This window comes from Amblyomma maculatum, unplaced genomic scaffold (genome assembly GCF_055883805.1).
Source record: "Amblyomma maculatum isolate TAMU_Amacu unplaced genomic scaffold, ASM5588380v1 scaffold_15, whole genome shotgun sequence".
NCBI lineage: Eukaryota > Metazoa > Arthropoda > Arachnida > Ixodida > Ixodidae > Amblyomma > Amblyomma maculatum.
In genome coordinates this window covers 5,101,488-5,126,094 of record NW_028146740.1, presented here as the reverse complement: position 1 = coordinate 5,126,094, position 24,607 = coordinate 5,101,488, and the positions used below count along the sequence as shown (strand labels likewise).

Genomic DNA, 24,607 nt, shown 5'->3' with positions numbered 1-24,607 from the left:
GCTCTCTGGCTGCGAGTGTAAGCTTGCCAATGCTGCTCCCTCTCTCTTGGGATGATAAACTGTAAGTGGGGAGCATGAGCAGAGTCCAATTTCATGCCTTGAGAGCACTGTGCTAGTAATGGAGGGCGCTGTGCACAGTCAAACACACTCAACGCTCATTTTTGGCTGGCGCCGTGAAGCTGCGTTCTTCGTTGGAATACCTTGCTCGTTGATTCCCAGTACACGACTTCCGCAGGTAAAACAATAACGTAATTTCTAGTCTTCGATGGTGACACTTCGTTGAGCTGGAGAAGAACAAAAACGAGGTAATATTTTCCTATGTTTCTAGTGTGGCTATTCCTGTTTATGTAGCAAATCCACCAATGTCGCATTTGCCGCTGCTTGCTAACGCACAGAAGCACATAGCGGCCTTCGCAGTTGTAACGCCAAACTGAATGCTGCAAAATCTCAACAGAGATTGCAAGTGACACAAAAATATTTGCCAATAGCGAAATGTTCCCCTGCATATGATCCCCCAAAAATGCGTGCCTACCAAGTTTTTCTTCTACTTGCAATCAAACTCCCCTGAACCTTCACCCTGTTGCGGCCAGGGCAAAGTCAGCTGCGAGCAAGGTAGACCCTTCAGCTTGCATTGCACTTCGAGGCCTCATTCCTGTACCTTATTTACCAAGGTAATGATGGCATCACTGTGCCAGCGGGCACTAAGCTACTAAAAAATAGTTCAAATAATGCGTGTCAGGTTTTCTGCTCATTCCTAGAACATACTGCCGTTAGGTTGATCACATCATGTTGCCACAAAAAAAAAAACAGCCGCACTTATTGAGGATGAGTGATGTATGTTTGAGGTGCGAGAATTTTTTTATGCAGTTCACTCATCAAAAGAAGAGGTTAACGCACAAATGCAATTAACAATGCAAAAAACATTACGCACTTTTTGTATGCTACCAAATAAGCACGAAATAAGGTATGTAGTGAGCTGGAAATCAGATTTCTCTCTCCTGCAACTTAACATGGTTGGTTTGTGGTTTGTGGGGTTTAACGTCCCAATGCGACTCAGACTATGAGAGACGCCGTAGTGGAGGACTCCGGAAACTTCGACCACCTGGGGTTCTTTAACGTGCACTGACATCGCACAGCACACGGACGCCTTGCTTTTCGCCTCCACCGAAAAGCGGCCGCCGAGGCCGGGATTCGATCCCGCGTCCTTGGGCGCAGTAGTCGAGCGCCGTAACCACTGCGCCACCCCGGCGGGGTGCAACTTAACATGTTAGCGTCAAAACAAATGCGGTTGTCACAACATACGACTGAGAATTGCAGGAAAAGTGCATCCAGTTTTCGAAATCAATTCCCTTCCTTTACTTTCCTGACAATCCAAACGAGCAGAATAGTACGTGTTTACCCATTCGTTGCAGCTACGGGAGCACTGTGCCGATATTTAAGCACAGGCATTCTAATGAAGAGCGCAGCTTCACAGCGCCAGCCAAAAAGGACCATTGAGCGAGTAGCACAGCACTTCGAAGGAGCCAAATCAGATGCCGCATATGACTCGTTTACTTTTTATCATCCCAAGAGGGAGAGCGAGGGAGCATGCTTACGTCAGACAGCTTACACTCGCCGCTAGAGAGCAGCAGCCAGCAATGGCGATGGTAGCGCCACAGCTCTGCCCCATGCCTGCTCCACTGGCAGGTGGGGCTACTCGGTTACTTTTGACAAAGACTACATGAAACAGGACGGAGCTCAGACTCTAGAATTTCCCATATGGTTGGTGGCCCTCATTTGCGGAGAAAAAGGCGGCAACGAGTCGGTAAAAACACGCACTTTTAAAATAACGCTACATTGCAAAAAGAAAAAATGAAAAGCTGCAAAAATATTCCCAGCACAGCTAGAGATTCGAACAACATTCTTCACTCATCACAGCCAGGCATTACAAACATGACTTGTGGTTATACCTGTTATATTTATTCTTTTATAGTGAACTTTACTTTCTCACACTTTCTATGTTTTTCAATTGTGGAAATTATGGTTGCGGTTCAAAGATCACCCTTTAAACACGCTGAATCTTTTTCCTGGCTATCATGAAAGGTCATGCATGTTGCACATCTTTATAATGTGTCAGTTTCTTGTAGGCAAATCTAATGGCGAATTAGAGTGGGAGAGCAGGTGCACTCACTCGAAAGCACTTCGAAAGTGCTCTCAGACAAGCGGGCGTCCTCCAGTGGAAGAGCAGGAGTAGAATCACTAGCTTCCAATGGCAGAGGAAGAGGGCTTTTCCTCTGCTTAGAGCAGTCAGACACATTCCTGGCTGCTCTCTCATCTAAAGTGAGTGTAGAGGAAGTCACATGGCATAAAGCGTCATATCCGCGCCACCTTTCTTTTTTCTCAAATCGGAGACGAAAATGGCGGCTGCAAAGCGCCGGCGCTCAACGAGCTCTTCGGAATGAAGCGAATTTGCGTCAGGAGCAGAAAGCATTGCTCAGGTGCTGTATGCATGTTTGAGAGTCTCTGCTGGCGTCGAACGGGCCAAAGGCGGCAGATTGCCGTGCTGTGAGAACAAAGGCATACAAAACAAGCGGTTCTTCATGGAGCATTGGCCGCTCCTTGGGTTGCAACAGCCACCACTGCGGGCAAGCAGAGAATGCTGGGAAGAGAAGTGCGGTCACGTGGTCATGGCGCGCTGCTCTCGACACGCAGAGAGCGTTCCCGTGGGCAGACAGTTACACCCTCGCTCGGCATGCTCCTGTACTGCTCTGCAATGATCGGCGCCTCTACTCTCATCCCCCCCCGAATGTGCCATAAGAATATCCTAATTTACTAGTGCTAAGTGTTTTGTCATCTTCAAATTCACATAACTTTTACTGCACACAGAGATGTCTGGCACAACAATGCTTGTTATACTAATGCATGTTTGAGCTTCACATGCTGCCAGCGGAGCAGCACCGCTAATGAATGCACTTGTACGCATTTTACACATGTAAACACTCAAGGTGCCCCGATATGTAGCTATCTGTGCATGGCCAGCAATGTTTTTCAGCTATGCATATTTTTCTCATCGCTATGTTCTTTCTTGCACTTTTGCTTTGAAGGCTTCTTCTTCTGTTGCACACATGAAGATACAGCCAAGACCTCCAATCCAAAGGAGCTTTTCCTCTAAAATGTTCAGGAGCAATTTACAGACACTTGAGCTGTGTGGTAAGTTGGAGCTTTAGGAGCACAATAACTGTGGATCTGAACCTGCCAGGGAGGATCACTGTGCGTCTCTGTGAAGGGTGTGGCAGTGTCCATTATTAGAGTGCCAAATCGTGTCAGCTCAACCAGTTTTGCCATGATTGTGAACACCATCAGTATTCATAGAGAGAACCAGGCTGACCAGACTTTGCATTACGAAGGAAAGACTTCATTTCCAAGACGATTCCCAGTCCCAAAGTGCCCACTGCCTGTCCGAATGCTCGCCCGTCATTTTATCCAATGGAGCTACAGTCAACAGCAGTAAACCACGCCAGCAGAAATTGGTCTTGGATTCCAGTCAGTCTGCATAAGCCCGTCCATCAAATAGCTCAGCACCCGTCGCACGAGTAGTGGTACCGGCACATACCAGGCCAGGTAGCGAGGTTTGCATATGCCCCGCAATGCACGTGTTATGAAGTAGCATGACAGTGCTCAACGTGTGTGGGCACCTTGGAGGATGGCTCACAGTAGACTTCTCCTGCCATCAATGCTGGCACAGAAAGTCAAGTCAAGTCAGCTTTATTTCAACATCACAAGGATGCTAGGGGCGCAGCCAAAAAGCCTATTAACAGCTTGACGAGGGATGCAAGTGCATGCATTTGTCTGCCCTCCCGTACAGCATCGCTACAACAGAATGGACAGGTCTGCATGCCACCCTGCTTCAGTATGGCATTGAGTGCTACCAAATCTCGTGAGCCCTCGTGGTAGCACTGACACTCCATGCTGTGTGGCAGTAGATGGCCCATGTCTCCTTTTAGCGCCCCTGTGACCCAACCAGAGGGGATACTGCTCTCTAACAAGTGTGCACAGCATCAGCAGCGAGGAACGTGCACCTCATGGCCCATGGGCGACACACCTACACGAGGAAATAACGTTTCCCCACAGTGATGTGTACCAGCCATTGCAACCTGTGCAGCTGAACCTCCAGGTGGGTGCAGAATGGCACGAGACGTGAGCGAATACAGTGCAGTCCACTTATAATGATATTGAGAAAACCTGAAAATCCGATCGTTATAACCGATTATCGTTATATCTGGACCGGCAAAAAAAAAAGAAAAGTGAGAAAAAAAATCCCCTCCCATGTATTTTCCCATGCTGTAGGCTTGCCTACTTACCAGCAATGAGTAAATCGGGTTGAACAATGCTAATCACCGTAAAGAGCACTAAACACTTTATTACAGTATACATCAGTAGCCATAAAGTAACTTAAGCATACTTAAAGAAGTCGGAAATTCGCGCTCGCTTGAGCAGCAGCTGAAGCTTGACAATTGCTGTGAGCATCGCTTCCAGTAGCGTGTACGCTGGCAGCAGTCCTTTTTGCGTGCACGAAACCAATTAGCGGCTGGATGAACTGAAGGACATCCCCAGCCTTGATGACCGGTTAAATTGTAAAGTGCGAATGTCCGTATTTTTTCACAAGGCTACCAACCTTGAAACCCAGCCAAAAATCCCGATAACTCTGCCGTTTCATCTCATGAGCTATCGCGCCGTCTATGTGGTCGTTGCCATCCGGTGATGGCAATGATGATATGGCCGCAGCAGCACCCTTTGCACGACTGTGATTGCGATGATGATAGTGCTCATTTTATTCAGTTTTCGTCGCATATCACCGTTTGCCGCATATGCAGAGTTTTCACGTCATTGTCTTCTAAATATTTTATCTTTTATTGAATATGCAGTCAAAATTTCATGATAAACACCTACCGGGCAGTGATAAATCTATCGTTGTATCCAATGTACTGCCGATAATTGATTGTTATATCTAGTTTATTTTTACATAGGCACAATGGAAAAAATGATAAATCAGAATAATTTCATCGCTATAAGCGATATAGCGTTATATCTGGTATCATTATAAGTGGACTGCACTGTACCACATTTACTCTAAGAAAAAATGCAATTTCTCTTGAAGGTCCCAGTTTAGTTAATGTTACTACTTTCAAGCATCTTCTCATGATCTAGGTTGATGCAATCATCTAGATAATGTGCACATGAGGCTAGCTGAATAGTTGAAGTTTGAATTTTTATTGTACGTAAGAGGTTACATGTCACAAGTCAGATATAGCCTTTCCTAGAGTACGCATCAGCAGTATGCATGCTCAGAAGGCTCACTCAGCTGAAAGGTTCAAAGATATGCAGCATGGCTAACCTGTATGCAGCAAATTGTGCAGACTAGCTACTGGAAACAAAATTTAAAGACATTGTACCAAATGCGTCATGGTGAAGTTATTATAAAACATTTTACAAACTCCACGTAGACTCATCTCAACTGTCATGAAGCAATTCGGTGAAACATGACCCAAACTAACGCCTCTCAATTCCTTTTTCCGAATGCTATGGAATAAACAGCCCACTCAAGCCACCTGATCTGAAAAAGCATTTGTGATAGTAACATATCTGAAAATGTGAGATAACAAGCTGCAAAATGTGCATAAATGTGCATGTATGCATATCGAGTAACTGAGCAGGAGTGTGAACTATATTTTTTTTTTTTTTTGCTATCCTGCATCATGCATTGAAAGTGATCTGTTCACTCATGTGTGTACTTTTTATTTTTTTTCTCTGTTCATCATTAGCTGACCGTATGAATAAATAAAACGCTTAACTCTGGGTATTCTGTGTAACTGCAAAAAACTAGGGGCCTGCCTGTACAAAATGATGATGTCTTGGCCTGTAATGCACATATCCACGAGTGAAAGACACTGCCCTCCAAAATCATACACCTGCAGTCAACATGGCAACAGCACAGGCTGCACTTTATTGGGCCGATCTAGACGCTACAAAAGCACAATGTCGAGGGCAGACAATCACCACTACCTTGTATATAGAGAGGAAAATAAAAGACTATGGTCCCTCCAATTAGCTCCTCCGCAAAACACTACACACACACACAAGGCACCAACCCCTCGATTACAACATCATCATCCTACTGACCTGCATCATTTTAAAGCCCTTTTCCTGCAATGCTCATTTCCTTGTTTTGCTCCCTGTTCAGCCTTGTACAGAGACATCGTCTGCTTCAAGGGCTACAGTGACCTCATTGCAGTCGCAAGCTTTCTTATCTGTAACAATCCCGTAATATTTGCCCATGACCAAAAATTTTCACAACGGCTGCGACATACAAATTGCGGCTAGGTCATGAGCGGCATAAAAAAAAGATCACAGGAGTTCTACACGATTGCAATGGTAACTCGTGTGAAAGCGATCAGTGCATTTGTGTTGATCAATTTTCAAGTGACCTGGTCGAAACATGGCAGGTGACCCGGGTCTAATTAGGGTATGATTACTGAACCGAGTGCGGTCCATTGTAGTTGGAAATTAATTATGGTCAAATTGCCCATGGTCAATTCTTGGTTGACCAGAGCCCAATTCTGGGGCAGCCTGGGTAAACAGTCCAGGGTCCATCGTGGTGGTCACTATGTCATGGAAGGACCCTGGTGTTTTGCAGCTGTGGTTGAGAAGTGGTGCTTTCACACTAGAAAACAACTGCTGTCATTCCATCTGCTAGTGTTGTGATACATTAAAATCAACCCTAAATTATTTACCAGTAGTAAGAATACCACGGGGTGATCACTGTCTAATGCACTACCTGAAAAAAAAAAAAAATGAAAACCAGAAAGTAAAAATTGCCGCCTACACTTTAACTGAAAACTGTGTCTGTGCCTTGCCAACCACTTTTCGCACCGAAAGCTTGGTTTCAAATAGCTTTTCCCTCTTCTAGAGTGATGGCCATCAACTTCTGACATTGAAAAATATAGGGTGCAAAAATATTTTAATCACATCTCTACTACATCCTTGGTCTGAAAGTTTTGAGCCTGAAAGATGATACTTTTGGTTTCAAAATATAAGTCTCAATATAGCTTGAAGAATGGGTGTTCAGGAGTGGAAACAAGAACCTAAGCCCAAAGGGAGAAATTAGAAGCCCCTGATTTCCAATGCCATCCCAGGCTAAGTGGCAGGGGAAATGAGAGTGCACATCTCTAGTGGAAGCACTTTGGAGCAGCTCAAGAAACATAATCAAATTATGTTATTGTTTCTAGGGCTTTTAACTGCAAGTTTCTCTTCCTGAAACAAATCCAATGCTTTGCTGATATGTACAGGCAAACAAATGCTTACAACTGATTTTAGCAACAATTTGGAAAACTTGCTTTCAGTACACAACGTGGATCCTCCCACTGGATTAACATTCTCAAGTAGTGCATATCCTAAGCCTGTGCTGATATAAATTTCTGAGTCAGCAGTGGCATTGATGGGTAGTATTTTCCTGCTGGGCATCTCATGTTTTGGTTTGAGCACTTCCTTAATTTGAACGCGTTGGCTGTGTATAGCCTCCCAACTGTTGAGGTTCAATTAGAACAACTCATGTAGTTTGGAGCCCTGTAGCCCAACAGCTCAGGTCTCTCATTACTGGTTGAGAGAAAGTTATGTGGGCATTTTTTCACGCCAAATTTACTTGGGAAGAACCATTTATTATGCCCAATGCCTTTCTAGCTTATGATAATTTTGTTATATTTAAGTGCTGCATTGTTTCGACTATGGTGGTGCCTGTACTGCACGCTCACAGCATGTGCTGTGCAGTTGCTCGATCGAATTGCACTGAATCACATTTTGCATATGCCGTACACTGGTTCACTGTGCGGCAAAATCCACTAAATTTCATGTCAGAACATCCAGTTTGGAGCAATATTGTGTTTTGAAAGCAAGCAGTTTGAAACAGCACTTCCAATGCTAGACAAAACGATGCCGACAAGGGACCACGTGGTGAGATATCCCCGTTTCCCCAAGAAATCCCCCAACAAGCGCTCGGTGGAATGGTCAACTGACCTCGCTTTCACACATTATGAAAACCAAACGCATGTGAAGCCACTGCCCTTGGCATTTTGCAGCCGCAACAATTCACCAGGGCTGCTTCAGCGGAACTGCACGAACACATCTTGCAGGAATAAACAAACGAGGACACAACACAATGCCCCACCCAGTGTAAACGCTAGCTTGAAGGCACGATGCACTGGCCCAATTAAGACTCTGCGCCAGAGCAGATGTACAAGCTGTAGCGTATCAATGCACCCCACGGGAAGGATGCCACAAAGATAACCTTTTACACCCACCATACACATAACAAAAATAGTTGCTCTCTATGGCCAACACCTACTGGTACTCAGATGCAAGACCACCTGGTAGGCAGCCAGAAATGCTACAGTGGCTGCAATATATGCAACCTCAAATTCACGATTGGAAAGATTAACATGCAAGCAATAAATTCCTGACATCCACCATTTGGGCTAGTTGCTGCAGATTCATTATTAATGACAACGCAAGTGCTCACTCAACTCCAAATCATTTCCCCCAGAGGACCACCACTGGAACGCACATGCTAGACGAACAAGTGCTCCCCGTCTTTTCCATCTCCATTGAAGGGCTCCACACTAAGAAATTCCACATTTGCCCTCCACACTGGAGCACACAATCCAAAGGAGGGTGCCTAAAATAAATAAAAACAACAAGCAGGCAGAAACAGTGCAAAGGCAACGAAGAGACAACAGAGCGAAACTCTGCAGTGCAGCATCACAAGTAAGCCGCAGTTGGTAAACAACAACCCATAAAAAAGAGCAACAATTGAAACCAACATCCCTGTTAAACAGATCAGACAGACCAAAATTCTTAAGCTTAAAATGATTGCTTCTAAACTATTTAGGCAAGCAGGTGCCTCGCTGCCTCTGCACTGCCACCCTGGGGAGGAAAGCTGCCCTCCTCACTTCTTGTCGATTGGGATGTTGCGCTCCTTGTTGGGGGCCTCAATGGCCGGTAGCGGGGCCTCTATTGTCAGCACGCCGTCCTTGGAGAGCTGGGACTTGATCTGCTCTGGATTGGTGCCCTTGGGCAGCAGGAACTCCCGGTTGTACTCCCGGTACACCGAGCGGTTCTCTGACTTCTCCTCGTGCTTGGCGTGAACCTGTTGTGAACAGCACACCTCTCTTTGACCTCCCCAAACTCCATCACAATTCATTTTGTGCTGCCACTTCAACTGCAAAGCCTGCTGAATGCCTCCAATCACTGCTGAACTACCACAGCAGGTGAGTTGGGCCCATCCCTCCCTCTCTCATGAGCTGCTATGTACATCTGTGCCTCAATGGTAAATCTCAATGCTTCGATGAGAAGCAATCTAGGCCTAGCGACGATTAGGGAGAACTAGACGTCCACAGCGCTGCCGTCTGCCGCACTTGAGGATGGCACCATTGCAGTAAGCTTGCGGCACAGGGTGCTGTAAGCCTTATGACCTTTTGCTTTCATTATGCGGCTGGGGGCCACACTTGGGCCTGACAACGATCGAGCAGCGCAAACGATGCTGCTAAGATGGGACAACGTATTGGGTGCCTCGATGTAGAGTGCCGCACCACTACACTGCTGTGTCGTCAGGTGGTACTCACAGTCTGTACAAAAGAACAGTCGGACGGCACTCTATGCACTGCATTTTTTTTTTTTCCATTGCTTTAAAGATGTGTTTCAGTGTGTACGTTGTTGGAGCGGGCCCACAGACAAGCTATTTTTTTCAAGGATCAAAAAGCTCAGTCTGCACTAAAGGCAGTTAGCAGCATGACTGCTGTTTGGTCTGCCACATCGGCTTACCACGACTTCGCATTACTATTTTAGTACACTATAGCATAATGAACACGTCGCTGTAGACACTGTTCATGCACAGAACACTCGGCATCTGCCTACGTCATCATCGGCTGCGCCAGTTGCCAGATCAGCAAGCTGTTCATGAAGAAGCATAAAAAAAAAATCTATTTAAAAATATTTGCAGCTCTGAAACTGAGGTTTAGTTGCTTGGCACATGGGGAATACAGTAAAATCTCGTTACAAGAAACATGAATACACGACACTCAGTTATAAGAGACACCTGAAAATGTTTTGGTTGGTTTTTCTATGTTTGCCATGTTAACAACATTGCATACAAGATACATGGTTACAAGAGACACTCGGTTACGAAGAACAACTTTTGCAGGTCCCTAAAGTTAATTCTTTCCTATTTATAAGAGACACAATTAACCCAGGTACGCTCATGCAACGCAGCAGACTCGTACAAACTCGTATGTGCGGCAGTTTAGATTCCCTTAACTAAATTCTGTTCCATATCAGCGTCCTTTCTTGTTGCAACATGTCAGGAACCGACAAGGAGTGCCTCCTCTTGACTGAGAAGCCAATATGTCCCTTTTGTTTCAGGCACACAGGAATGTGGTGAGAGTGGCTGAAACAATAAGGACATTTTGGCTTCCCAGTCAAGAGAAGGCACCCATTCTTGGTTCCAGACATAATGCAACAAAACAGGACACTGATATGAAACAGAATTTAGCTAAGAAGATCTAAACTGCCGCACATACGAATTGGTACGAATGTTTGGTTAAAGAGACCTTGGTTACAAGACATCTTTTTTGGGTCCCTTGAATTTGGGTCCAGATACATTGGACACAAGACAATGCTGAGAACGCTGAGCAGAGAAAAGTTGACCACCTCACACACGAAGTTCCACACACTAATGCGCCCCCCACCAGGCTCCCTTTTGATGCCCGCTCCGCTGTTTCCATTTTAGCATCCTCTTTAAGGAAAAGTACACGTGCCCTCATTCCCCCGTGTACATTCCCACTCCCTCGTAACTTAACGAGATTGGAGGAGGTTTCCCTTAGAAGGATAAGAGCTGGGGCGGCCCTTACCCCGTCGGTAAAATGCCGATGGGAATCGCAAGCTGAAATCGGACCAACCACATGCCCAAAGTGTTCCACACCAGCTGCAGAAGTGGATGTTCGCCACCTGCTATGGACTTGTGCAGGGACAAGGGAATCAAGGACAAAGATTCTGCGCGAAGTGGGTCTAACCACAACAAGGGAAGATGACTTTTCTAAATGGCTCACCGACAACGCTAAGAGCGGAAGCCTGCTCCGGTTCCTCACGGAAAACCATTTACATGAGTTTATATAATATGCCTTATGGCAAGTTTGCGTACAAAAAAAAAAAATGTCTCTTGTAATGAGGTTTTACTGTATTACAAAATTGGCTCAAGCGGAGGATAGCAGTGGCATTACCTGCAGCCTGTTGTCGATGGTCTTGACAACAATCTCCTCAGGGGCGTACTGAGAGACGTCGAAGCGCAGCTTGAGCTGTTTGGTGCCGTCTTCGGCATCCTGGATGAGTGGTGAGTTCATGCTGTCTAGCCAGGTCTTGCTGGCAGCGCCCATGCCTGGAGGCAGCTGGCCCGATCCCTGTGGTAGGAAAAGAGCACACCCTTCCATCTTTTTGCCTTCTCTCGTATATATCCATTTGCATCTATGCGTACGCATTTTTACTGCTCCAGTCGAGCACACTCAAAACATACTAGGGTGCCACCTTGGAAAAAAGAGCAATAAGGGAGTGCTGAGATAAAGCTGTTCCAAGCAACAGGCAGGCAAGCACTTTCAGTAGCTGCAAAAAGATGAGTCTTGCACATCAGGCTAGCAAGAAAAGGCAGGTTGCCAGCACTTGCAAAGCAGCAGCATCCATATGTGTGCATGCAATAAGCCGCACCTGCACCAGAACACGATGGAAGCACATGCAGCACTCACGCAATGTCTGATGATTTCTGGAAACTTTGAGGCTGCATTCATTACATGGGGTGAAATATAAAAAAAGAAAATTTCAAACTACGAAAACATTACAAGATGCCGCATCCTAAATAAATCTACTAAGTGCACCGTTCAACCCGATTTACATGTTAAAGAGCAATGCGTCAGTGACTTCCTAAGCATACAAGCCTGCTGAGCAGCCCAGAATGAGGCCCAAACCAAGCACAACTTGCATTATTCAGAATTGGCTGCTTAGCTGGTTGAAAACAAAGCCTGCTTGGCAGATTTCTAGCAGAATGTACTGCATGGTTATTCATTCCAGGGACAGTCATTTTTCAATGGAGGTGAAAAGCAAGGTGCTCGTGGGTTGTGCGATGTCAGTGCACGCTAACGACCCCAGGCGGCTGAAGTTTAAGGAGCCCTCCACTACTCCGCTTTGGAAATTAAGCATCAGAAACTATCCCGCACACTGACACAGTAAAATCTAATACAGACTCCCTTAATTTGGGAATTCTAATAATCTGAAATCACGGCATAGTCCTGGTCAATGTCCATGTGTAAGCCTGGCATCGGACGATCGTTAATTCGGATATGGGCAGCCTCGCACTACTTAATTCAGGTCAATGGACCCTTTGCAAAAATCATTAAGTAGGCTTTCCCACGCTCCTTTCTTCCCCAAACATGGCGTCACTGACCGCCAGAAAAACGGCAATATAGACCTGAAATCGCATGTTGCTTCTACACAGATGCATGTAGCGGTAATAGAGCAATTATACGAATATGTTCTGATGCATAAATCATATGAATTATGGCCATAATATAATGTTTCAATACATTGCTGTTCCGCTATTAGTGCGGAATGCAGCACAGAGGTGAAGCCGTCTTAACATTTATGAAAGGGGTCTATTCCGTCCTTTAGCCATTTGCAAACCGAAAACATCCAGCTGCCTTTTTTTTTCTCTTTGCAAAAGGTAAGTAGAGCATATTTTTGCCCAAGCTGAAGCAACTTCTGCGAGCACACTTGATAGGACAGAGGCCATGCCATGCACAACACTCACGGAAGGAGCACCACCTGGCCCCACCTGGAGCGGTGCAGAGCTCTTGGAGAAGAAGTCGCGCTCGTGGTCCATGAGCTGCGAGCGGAAGCGCGACATCTCCTCCTCCATTTTGCGCATCTCGGCCTCAAAGCGCTCACGGATCGAGCTGAACTCATTGTCCAGGATGCTGAGGTCGGACTTCTGGATGGGCACTCGGCGCTCGGGAGCCATCTCCACTTGAGGTCACTGCTTTTGGTGGCAGCACACAGATGGTCCCTGCGTGCAGAAAGAGGTCCACCCCACCTTTGTCACATGCGTGCTTCAATGGCACGTGAGCCAAAGCTGGATGCAACAGATACTATTGCCTCTATTGAATCCTTCCCAGCTGACCCTAAAATGGACATGTGGATAACCACTGTGTGCTCAAGTCGGCTTTGGGACAAAGCTTTCGCTAGAGTCCTAGTACACCGCCCGGAGCGTTGATCGAGAGGCATGTTTTTGCCAGTGGCGGGGTGGGCGGCAATCTCACTGTATGGAAAGCGATGTATTGCGGGGAATGATTGTAGTTTTTTCGTTTTCGGGCATTTTAACTGGCGCAGTGTCAAAGTATGTGAATGCCCTTATTTTCGTAAAGCCATTACGTTGCGTGACCAATGCTGCCAACTTGTCTAAAGGGCATGCCGCTATACGGCTAGGAGAGCAACAGCAAAGAGGCGTCACTTTCTTGTTTCAAGTTTTATGCAAAGCTTCTATTGAAGAAGAGCTTCTATTGAAGCAGAGAAGTGCCATCCTCAGAAAAGAAGTTTGCAACCCCTTGATTTGACTTCTCAAACGTTCATGTTTGCAAAACAATATTGTAAAGATGAAGATGTACGTGAAAAAGTGAAGATTCCGTGCACTGTCTCCAGTGACATCGCTATATTGGTGTGTGCGCTGGACCTGCTTGAACGCGGACTGTTCATGCTGTCCTAGATCGAGTCCCAGTACCTCTAATAGACACCCATCCCACATTTGGTGGAGTCGCGAATTAGAAACATCAGACCTGGAGCTCCGTAGCCGCGCTATTTCTGTACCTGCAATGCCAGACAACGTCTAACATCAAGCCATGCAGACGGCTCCAACTGTCATCTGCGTCGGCTCCCTTCGCCAGCGGGACCCGGCTATCTTTAGCCGGAGCGATGAGCACGATGTCAAATATTGGCTCACTTCTTATGAATGGGTGAGCCTCTACAATAAATGGGATGACGAAACTAAATTCAATGTAATATTTTATCTCACCAGCGTGGCAAACTTGTGGTACCGCAACCATAAAAGTAACATCCGTACGTGGGCTGCATTTAAAACAACGCTCGCCGAAGTCTTTGGTCACCCGGCTCTTCGACCCGACGACCCCTACTGAAGTACACACCTACACTTTCTGAATACGTTGCCACTTATGCAAGCCGAACGCTCACGAAAGCGGAGTCAAATTACTCTGTCACTGAAAAAATTTGTTGTGGTTTCACTCTGGTTAATCCTAGTTGAACTGCGAAAGCAACAGCTGAAGCTTCTTTTACTTGCTACATTATTCCCTATAACGCCCTATCAGTGTAAGGTGCTATATTATTGGGGACATTTAAGCTTATCCTTTAGGGGTATGATGCGAGAGCGTAAGCTACTAGCTCACATATAAAGTCACGCTTCAACCAAGTCATATGAACGTGCCTGCGTGTCGTAGGGGTAGCGAGAATGGAAACGGTCCTGGCAGGCAAATTCTGATATCACCCTCCCATATGAAAGGAGGGGCCAGAGCTGGTAGCTCCTGCCCGCGGCATAGGGGTTACGTGAATTCAAATATCATGGCAGGCTGATTTTTTATGAGGAGACCGTAGCTATGCCCCTTCACGGTGTAGCTACGCCCCTTCACGGTGTAGCTACGCCCCTTCACGGTGTAGCTACGCCCCTTCACGGTGTAGCTACGCCCCTTCACGGTGTAGCTACGCCTCTTCACTGTGTAGCTGCGGAGTGTTTGGTGATAGTTTGGGCTCTGACCAAATTCCGCCCTTACCTCTATGGCCACCCTTTTGAAGTTGTAACAGACCCCCCATGCGCTGTGCTGGCTTTCCTCCTTGAAAGACCCATCCGGCCGTCTTGCCAGGTGGGGCTCTTCGTCTACAGGAATTTGACGTCAATGTAGTCTACCGCTCCGGCCGCAAGCATCAAGACGCTGATGCTTTTTTCGCTGCCCCCGACCAGCTGATGTTGCCAGCCTTTCCACCTCGGACGCCTCGCCAACGTCACTTCACACCAGTGACATGCCTTCTGAGCAGCGGAGAGGCCCCAGGGTCGCTTCTCTTATCCTCTCCGATCCATTGACTGCTTCCCCATCGCGTGCGCTTCGCTGAAAAGCATCACACTTTGCCATTGATGACAGCCTTCTTTATCGCCACCACTACAATGCTGATGGTCGCAAATGGTTGCTAGTCATTCCCCACCGCCTACGCTCGCAAATCTGCAACTGCTTGCACGCTGACCCACAATGTGGCCATGCGGGAGTGTTCAAGACATACCATCAGCTATGCTTACTATACTACTGGAGGGGCATGTACAACTTCGTCCTTAAATATGTTCGCTCATACCTCGCCGGTCAACGTCACAAGCCCCTTCTTGATAGTTCTGCTGGTGAGTTGCAGCCATTACCTTGCCCATCACGCCCATTTGACTGAATCGGTATCGATTTATAGGGCCCGCTCCCGTACACTGCCGCTGGAAACCGTTGAGCCATTGTTGCGGTTGGCCACCTGACTAGATATGCTGAAACCACTGCCCTTCCATCTTCCACAGCATCCGATGTAGCTTCATTCATTTTACAGCGATTCGTCTTTCGCCATGGCGCACCTCATGAACTACTCAGTGACACAGGATGTGTCTTTATCTGACGTTGCTAAAGCTCTATTGAACAAGTGCCACATAATTCATCGAACATCTACCGCCTATCATATGCAGACTAATGGACTCACCGAACGCTTTAACCGTACCTTTAGTGGCATGCTTTCTAAGTAAGTCTTCCTCCAACCACTCTGACTGGGATCTCCTCTTTCCATATGTGACATACACATACAATGCTGCTACTTAGTCAACTACCGGTTTCTCTCCATTCTGTCTTCTTCATGGCCATCACCCTTCTGCTCCACTAGATACCATTCTTCCATATCAACCAGACACATCTGAGTACACCCCTGCTTCTGAAGCTGCCTGACACACAGAGGAGTGTCGCCAAATTGCCCGGTCTCTCACAACTGAAACCCAGTCCTATCAAAATTCATGCCACGACAACCATCAGACGGCCCCGCAATTCTCTTCTGGCAGTCCTGTATGGCTCTGGATTCCTTCAGGTACACCCAGACTATCCTCTAAATTTATTTCCATGTATCATGGTCCCTATCGTGCCCTGGAGCACATCTCTCCTGTCAATTACATTGTGGAACACCTGACACCCTCACCTGATTTCCGCCGACACAGCCGCGAAACTGTCCACATCCAGCGCCTTAAGCAAGCAATACTACGACCCTGCCATTATGCCAATGCCGTAAGTCGCCAGGGTGGTTCCTCTTCTCCCCGGGGGCCCTTGTAAAGATGAAGATGTACATCCAAAGGTGAAGAAGAAGATTCCATGCACTGCCTCCAGTAACGTCGCTATCGGTGTGTGCGCTGGACCTGCTTGTACGCGGACCGTTCCTGCCGTGCTTCTAGATCGAGTCCCAGTACCTCTAATAAACCCCCATCCTAAATATATATATTTTGGCCCCATCACATCGGCCGGTACGCTGTGTTCCTAGTGAATGGATCCACAAATGCGCCTGAATTCGACTCTCTACCTCTGATGTGTAGAATGGAGAATGCAGCCGCTCCTCCACTTGAGGACCGATTCATCAACGCCTTTCAGCGTTTCCTCCAACAAGGTCTCTTTGAGAATTCCTCCATTCAAAAGAACAAAATTTGGCCCTAAAACTGTGTGCTGCAACACTCATTTTTTTGATGACGAGTCTTCTAAACAAGCTTCATAAGCAACTGCGATGTTTACAGCCTAGTAAAACATGTGTTGCGAGCTGGATGAAAAAGGCAGCTGTGAAAAATGGCTGGAAATGCTTTCACATCTGGCAGCAATCGCTGCTGGTGATGTAGAGTTTACGTAGAACATGGCTTTAAAAAAGGCGTGAGTGCTTGCGTTTATTCAAGTTTGGTGTGAAATCTGCTACGCTCGTCCTTTGCGTCTGTAGGGCTCAGGGCAAAGCGGTGAAAACAGCGCTGCTGCTGCAACTCCTGTACATGTGCAGACATAGGTAAATGAAGCACGCTTTTCCGTTCAAATTGCAATCACGCCTTCTGCACCGGAGATAAGGAAACAATATTTGTCCAAGTGAGAAGGCACTGGCGTCTACTACCGGTTTGCTGCCAGTTTCAATTATGCAAAGCATGAAAATTTTTGTAAGGAAATAGCATGCTCCCTTTACTTTTGTCCACACTGGTGCATTGATTACGGCTCTCCAGAAACAAATTCAGCATGCAGTTTCCAAACAAGTTAGGAGCCGCAATTGAAGGCATGCCTGAAAAGCCATGCCGTTCATTGACAGCAAATACCCCCGAGTAGAATCCTGTAGAAATAAGACCTACAATCAGTCTAATGTGATGTACTCAATGTAAGCAATTTAACGATGCAAGACTTGATGCTGTAGTGTAAAGTTCACTTTTTAATTTGAGATTACCAATTAACAGTTACGTACAAGGTACTTACTAAGATAATCGCTAATAGGATCAGAACAACCATAGACTTCGATCAACCAAAGGATCAAGCAGGATTTTGGAAAGGGTTATCTACCGTCGATCACATCCACACTATCAACTAGGTAACAGAAAAGTGCTCGGAATATAACGACCCCTTATACATAGCATTCATTGACTAGGAGAAAGCTTTGACTCTGTCGAAACCTCAGCGGTCATGCAGGAATTGCGAAATCAGGGTGCAGGTGAGCCATATGTTAAAGTACTGAAAGATATCTATAGGGACTGCACGGCATCCATAGTTCTGCATAAAGTGATAAAACTCCAATTAAGAAAGATATTAAGCAAGGAGACACGATCTCCCCAGTGCTATTTACAGCTTGCTTAGAGAGTATTCAAAGGCATAGAATGGGAGCAGTTAGGCATCAGGGTCGACAGAGAATACCTCCGTAATCTGCGATTCGCTGACGACATTGCCTGGTTAAGTAACTCAGGGGACCAACTGCTACTAATGATAAATGATCTAGACAGCAGAAGCATAAAGGTAGGCCTAAAGATTAATATGCAGAAGACTAAAGTAATGCTAAACAGCCTGGGAAAAGAACAGCAGTTTAAAATAGGGAGCGAAGCATTGGAAATGGTAGGCAAATATGTCTACTTAGGACAGGTAGTGACCGCTAAAGAGAAATAACCAGAAATAACTCGCCTATAAGGCAGAAACATGGAGATTAACGAAAAGGGTTCTACTTAGGTTGAGGACAACGCAGAGGGCTATGGAATGAAAAATGGCTACGGAACGAAAAATGGTAGTAAGGTTAAGAGATGGGAAGTGCGCACAGTGGGTCACAGAAATAGGTCGTTACTGACATTCTAGTTGAAATTAAAGGGCAACTCCGGTGGTTTTTTTCATCAATTTTTGTTTTTGCATGAATTACATTCCTCGGCACGTCCTGACTCCAACACAAAAACGTTTTTCAAAATCCCAATTAGAAGTATTTTTAAAAAGACAAAACAGCAAATCGAAACCGAAACTGCTTTCATGGCCAGAAACGATGTCCCCGTTGACGAAATGGTGACGTCACACTCAATATTAGAAAAACACTCCTACGTGTGTTGGATGGTGAAAATAAAGTATGGAAACCATGACGCACTGCATAAAATGTCTGAGGTCGTTTAATATAAGCCTCACAATTTCATAACCACGCGGGAAGCGAACAGTAACGCCAGTATACTGTTTGTGACGTCAGAAACTCAGTGTTGCCCGCAGAAATAGCCTCAACTTAAGCCATGAAACAGCATATTTTAAAGTCTTGTTGCACGTGAACGGATTATCGCACGGCGCCCAAATTTTGTAGAATGCGTCAGGATGGAGAGGAGAACCAACAGTAAATTTTTACTAGAATATTCGAATGTCAAAAAACCTCCGGAGTTGCCCTTTAAGAAATGGGCGTGGGCAGGACATGTAGAGTGAAGAGAGGACAACCGACAGTCTTTAAGAGTAACAAATTGGATTCCAAGGGAAGATAAGCGTAGCAGGGGCAGCAAAAATTAGGTGGGTGGATGACAAAGAAATTCGCAGAGGTCAAATGGATGCAGCTAGCACAGGACCCGGTTAAATGGAAAATGGGAGAGGCCTTCGCCCTGCAGTGGGTACAGTCTGGCAGCTGCTGCTGATGATGACGTATTAGCAGTTATTAAACTTTGTCAAAAACTATCATACTTGACAGAAGCTATCTACAATATATGATGATGCTGTAGTGCAATGATAAATATTTAATCCCATTTAACTAATTAATAGTAACTGACACCATCAATCCAGCATAACTACATCGACATGAGCTGCAATACTACTCCGGATGACAATACCTGTACACACATCTGAAACCATTCACGAAAGAACAAAACCTGGCCACCTTCTTACAGACCCTCAACAACAAATATTTTTTGCAGTTTCATCCAAAGACTGCGAACTGTGAAGTGCCAGAAGCAGGAATACTTGGACAACGGCATTCCAAGCATTCTTTCGGTGTGCGTTCTTACGCATGAGGGACTGTACAAGAGCAAAGTTTGGCTCTCTGGAAAAATGGACCTACGGCTCCGAAAAACAAAACGTCGAGGTCATCATCGTTCTAAACAGCATGCATTTATGGGCTATGGCGCCGAAGCATGAAAAACGGCACTGAACTCTGCCGACAGTGGTTCGTCGACGTCAACACGCCTGCAATGTTGCACACGCCGGAGAAACATCAGATAGTGTGCGATATTCTGTTCAAACCTGATAGTCAAACATCGGCAGCCGGGCAAAATTAACCAATGCCGCAACCAGGTTAACGTGCAGTGGCTTAAAACAAGGGGGGGGGGGGGGGGGGGGAAGATGCCCTTGCTGAAGTGCCAAAAGCAGTGAAGAATCTTGTAGAAAACCAGTTGCCTCCCCTTTCGCCGCGATCGATCACCACCACTCCAACAAACTTCGTGGCAGCCCAGCAATGGGTGAGCCACCAAGACGTCTACTCGGGTTCCAGCGAGAAGAGAGAGAGAATATGGATCCAGCCGGCAACGACAACGGTCTCCCGCCGCCTCTCCCGGCAAACGCTGGGGGATAGCGGGCACGAAGTATGCGGCGCACACCGGAGGACCAGTCGTGCACGACCACCCGTCTTCTGGTTCGCAACGGCGAAGTGACTGAAATACCAGACGCTCTCGCCGCCTGCCGTAGTATGGCTTTGTCTGAAGAATGCGGCACGCACGGGACATCCCGGCCGCCATGCTCACGGCGCGTGCAAATGTCCGCCGCCGAAGTCGCACCCCCCTTCCCCAGCCGGTCAGTCAGTCCTTCTTACGTAGCCTTGCCCTTCCAAGGAAAGCCTTGTTGATGTATAGCTACACGGCACGCTCTGTATTATTTGCAAGTTCAAAACATAGCATGCGAGTAATGACGATGTGTCTTCCCCGTCCTTGTCCCCTTTGTTTCCTTCCGCGGGTCGCTAGCGAGAACGCTGCAACTGCGGAGTGTGAGCGGGGTGGAATGCCGCCCCCTCGTAAAGCCCCACAAATGGCGCCTCAACGTGGTTCTCTCGTGCAGAAGCACTTCAGCTACACGCTCCCACCACCACATCATAATCATCAGCAGCAGCCTGACTATACCCACTGCAGGGCGAAGGCCTCTCCCATATTTCTCCAATTAACCCGGTTCTGTGTGCTAGCTGCATCCACTTGACCCCTGCGAACTTCTTGACCTCATCCGCCCACCTAACCTTCTGCCGCCCCCTGCTACGCTTTTCTCCCCTTGGAATCCAATTTGTTACCCTAAGCAACCATCGGTTATCCTCTCTTCGCACTACATGTCCTGCCCATGCCCATTTCTTCTTCTTGATTTCCACTAGAATGTCAGTAACTTGAGTTATTTCTCTGACCCAATTAGCATGCTTCCTATCTCTTAATGTTACCCTACCATTTTTCGTTCCACATCCCTCTGTGTTGTCCTCAACTTAAGTAGAACCCTCTTGGTTAGCCTCCACGTTTCAGCCCCATAGACGAGTTCAGGTAAGATGAAGCTGTTGTATACTTTCCTCTTGAGCAATACCAGTAAGCTGCTAGTCATAATCTGCGAGTGCTTGCCAAATGCGCTCCATCCCAATCTTATTTTTCTTGTTATTTCTTTTTCATGGTCCGGATCTGCGGTTACTACCTGTCCTAAGTAGACATATTCGCCTACCACTTCCAGTGCTTCGCTACCCAACGTAAACTGCTGTTCCTTCCAGAGGCTGTTGAACATTACCTTAATCTTCTGCATATTGATTTTTAAGCCCATCTTTCTACTTTTCCTGTCTAGGTCATCAATCATTATTTGCAGCTCATCCCCCAAGTTACTTAGCAAAGCAATGTCATCAGCACATCGCAGATTACTGAGGTATTCTCCATCTAGCCTTATCCCTCACTGCTCCCATTCCAAGTCTGAATACTTCCTCTAAGCAAGCAGTGAATAGCACTGAGGAGATCGCGTCTCCTTGCCTAACACCTTTCTTTATGGGAATTTTGTTACTTTCTTTATGCAGAACTATGGTTGCTGTGCAGCCAGTATATATATCTTCCAGGACTTTCATGTACGGCTCCTTTACCCCCCGATTTCGCAATGCCTGCATCACCGCCGAGGTTTCTACTGAGTCAAATGCTTTTTCGTAATCAATGAATGCTACGTATAAGGGCTGGTTATATTCTAAGCATTTTTCTATCACCTGGTTGATGGTATGGATATGATCGATAGTAAAGTACTGTTTCCGAAAACCTGCTTGATCTTTTGCATGATAGCACTCTAAAGTTGTCCCGATTCTATTAGCGATTACCTTAGTACATACCATATACGTAACAGACAGTAAGCTGATTGGTCTGTAATTTTTAAGGTCCTTAGAGTCCCCATTCTCATGAATGAGGATAATGTTTGCATTCTTCCATGGTTCCGGTACCGTCGATGACACCAGGCACTGCGTATACAGGGTGGCCAGTTTTTCTAGCAAGATATCCCCCCCCCCGTCCTTGCACAAATCTGTAGTTATCTGATCATCTCCAGCTGATTTCGCCCTTTTCATAGTTGCTAATGCTTTCTTGACCTCGTCCTTCATTACTGGTGGAACGTCTGACTGTTTTTCCCTACCGCCAATCTCATTACGGTCCTGACTACTTTGGGTATTGCAGAGATCTGTATAGAACTCCTCGGCTACTTTGACTATCTTGTCCATATTCATGATGACATTGCCCGCCTTGTCCCTTAGCGCATACATCTGGTTTTTGCCTATGCCCAATTTCTTCTTTACCGCTTTAAGGCTCCCCCATTCTTTACAGCATACTCAATTTTCTCCATGTTATAGTTCCTTATATCGGCCACCTTGCGCTTATTGATTAGTTTGAGGCGCCACAATGGCGCCTCAATGTGGTTTTCTCGTGCAGAAGCACTTGAGATACTTGCCCCTCCCTAGGGACAAAGAACGATAGTCAGTTCGCGGTTGAAGTTGAAGTTGAAAGTTTATTTTCGAATAAAAAAAAAAACAATGCAGAAAAATATACAGCGAGAGGTCCCATGGCACAAGACCGCAGGTGGGACCTCCCATGGTAATAGATTTCGATAGACAACATAAAGAATAATATTATTGTAAGAAAATGCATCAAGCAACACTGAAAATAAATAACGAAATAAACAGTAAAGAGCGCATTGCCGACAGATATAGATACAAAAATAGAATACAGAAAATGTACAAAAACACTTACGAATTCTGCGACACAAAAAATAAATAAAGAAATCCCAAATTAGGAAGAAAATTTTTTAATTTCAACTTGAACAAAGAAGTACATTACGATCCGAGAGTAGGTCGTATACTCACAAAAAAGCGACATTCCGTGCTTGATTAAGCGTTTATTTTTATGATAATCACATTTCTGTGGCCAAACTGCTGCACACCTCGTCGGCCATAGCGGCCATGTTGACAGCAACCGCTCAAACCGGAAATGCCAGCTTTCCGTGCTCCTATTGGTTCGCGTCCGCAGTAGCTTCCGGTTTGAGAGGACGTCGCGCCGCCTGCACGTCAAATATCTGGCAGGGCCATATCAGCGGTGGCGTGCGTTTTTCCGACGCCGGATGTCGAGTGAGCGCAGTTGGGCGTAAAACGTCGGCTTGACGCGGGAAAAACGCTGCATGTATTCCGGAATTCTGCAGGGGGAAAAACGCGTGCGCAGGGGGAGGGGGGTGATCTCTGAGGCCATGGTGTGAGCCATGGGGCTTGCCAAGAGCGCGCGATGGCATGCTCTCCCTCGAGACCGGCCGTGGTCTGCCCAGTAGCCTTGACGGCTTGCCGCCAGGGGAGGCGCGGCGCAGGAGGCGCGTAGCCACGCGCTGGAGTCGCATGCCGGAGACTTAAAATTGAGCAGGTGCAAGCAAGATATCTTGGAATGTGTAAAGGGTGATAAGCGAGTGTTAGCTGCATCCTTCCCAGGGAGGACAATGAGGGCAGTGATGAAAGAGAGTAAAGACAGACTGTTGAAAACTTCCGCAGAGCGCAGTATGGTGATAGTAGCCGCGGGGCTAAATGATATCCTAAATGGTGAAGCTGCAGGAGTGGTGGAAAGTTTAGCTAAGGGAGTTGACAATATCAGAGAGATAACACAGCAAGTGCAGATAGTTGTATGCACAGTACCGGAGGTGCTAGGATCGAACGGAAAGCTGGAAAAGGACGTGGTGGCAGTTAATCAGGACATAAGAAAGTTAAGCCTGGAGAAGCGTTTCGAAGTGGTTGAGGTAAACAGGGAGGTACATAAAGCAGGTTTTGGTAGGGCTTTTCAGCGAGATGGAATTCATTTTAACAGAAGGGTGGGAGCAGAGATCGGCTGGCACCTGGCAGGCAAGGCTGTAGCGCTTTTAGGGGGTCCGCGAGGACTCCGTGCACAGAGGAAAGTTAGAAGTGAAGCAGAAAAAGTGATGGCAAGGAGGAGGTCGAGAAAGAAAAGTACAAAAAAGAAATTTAGCACTAGGATCAGCTACATAAACATGCAAGGAGGTAGAAAAAGAGCGAAATGGCTAAAGATAGAACAGTAGTTGAAGGATGACAAAATAGGTGTGTATGCTGTATGCGAGACTCATCTCAGGGATCTAGAAAATCCGCCGTTTATAAAAGGCTACGTCTGGGAAGGGTGCAACAGAACGAGAACGGAAAAAAAGGGTGGAGAGGTAGGTATGTTGATACACCAGGGAAAAAATTGGCAAAGAATAAAATCATCTTGTACAGAACATATCTGGGTATCAGGAACAATGGCCGGCATAAGGGTATGGCTAGGGGTAGTTTATTTAGGAACAGGACACCAATGCAGGCAAGAAAACAAGGATCTTGCTGAATGTCTCAGTGCCGATATAAGCCAGTTTGGGGATGGGGCCGATATTATTCTCCTGGGGGACATGAACGGCCACATTGACGATCTGAATACATACACGGATTGTAACGG

At 46.4% G+C, this 24,607-nt stretch overlaps 1 protein-coding gene across 2 annotated transcripts in view; it reads right to left on the bottom strand.

The window, feature by feature from the left end:
* Nucleotides 1-5,954: 5,954 nt before the first annotated feature.
* The window catches only part of LOC146171969 (heat shock protein beta-1), a 62,224-nt gene continuing 43,571 nt past the window's right edge, over nt 5,955-24,607 (bottom strand). The window contains exons 2-4 of one of the 2 annotated variants that reach the window (XM_084586182.1): nt 12,881-13,135; nt 11,307-11,483; nt 5,955-9,178 (exon numbers count right to left, since the gene is read on the bottom strand). In XM_084586182.1, coding sequence (XP_084442308.1) covers nt 8,978-9,178; nt 11,307-11,483; nt 12,881-13,090 — 588 coding nt within the window. In that variant the 5' untranslated portion in view covers nt 13,091-13,135 and the 3' untranslated portion in view covers nt 5,955-8,977. The remainder of the gene's footprint in view (nt 9,179-11,306; nt 11,484-12,880; nt 13,136-24,607) is intronic. The other variant, XM_084586183.1, reaches the window with a different exon arrangement.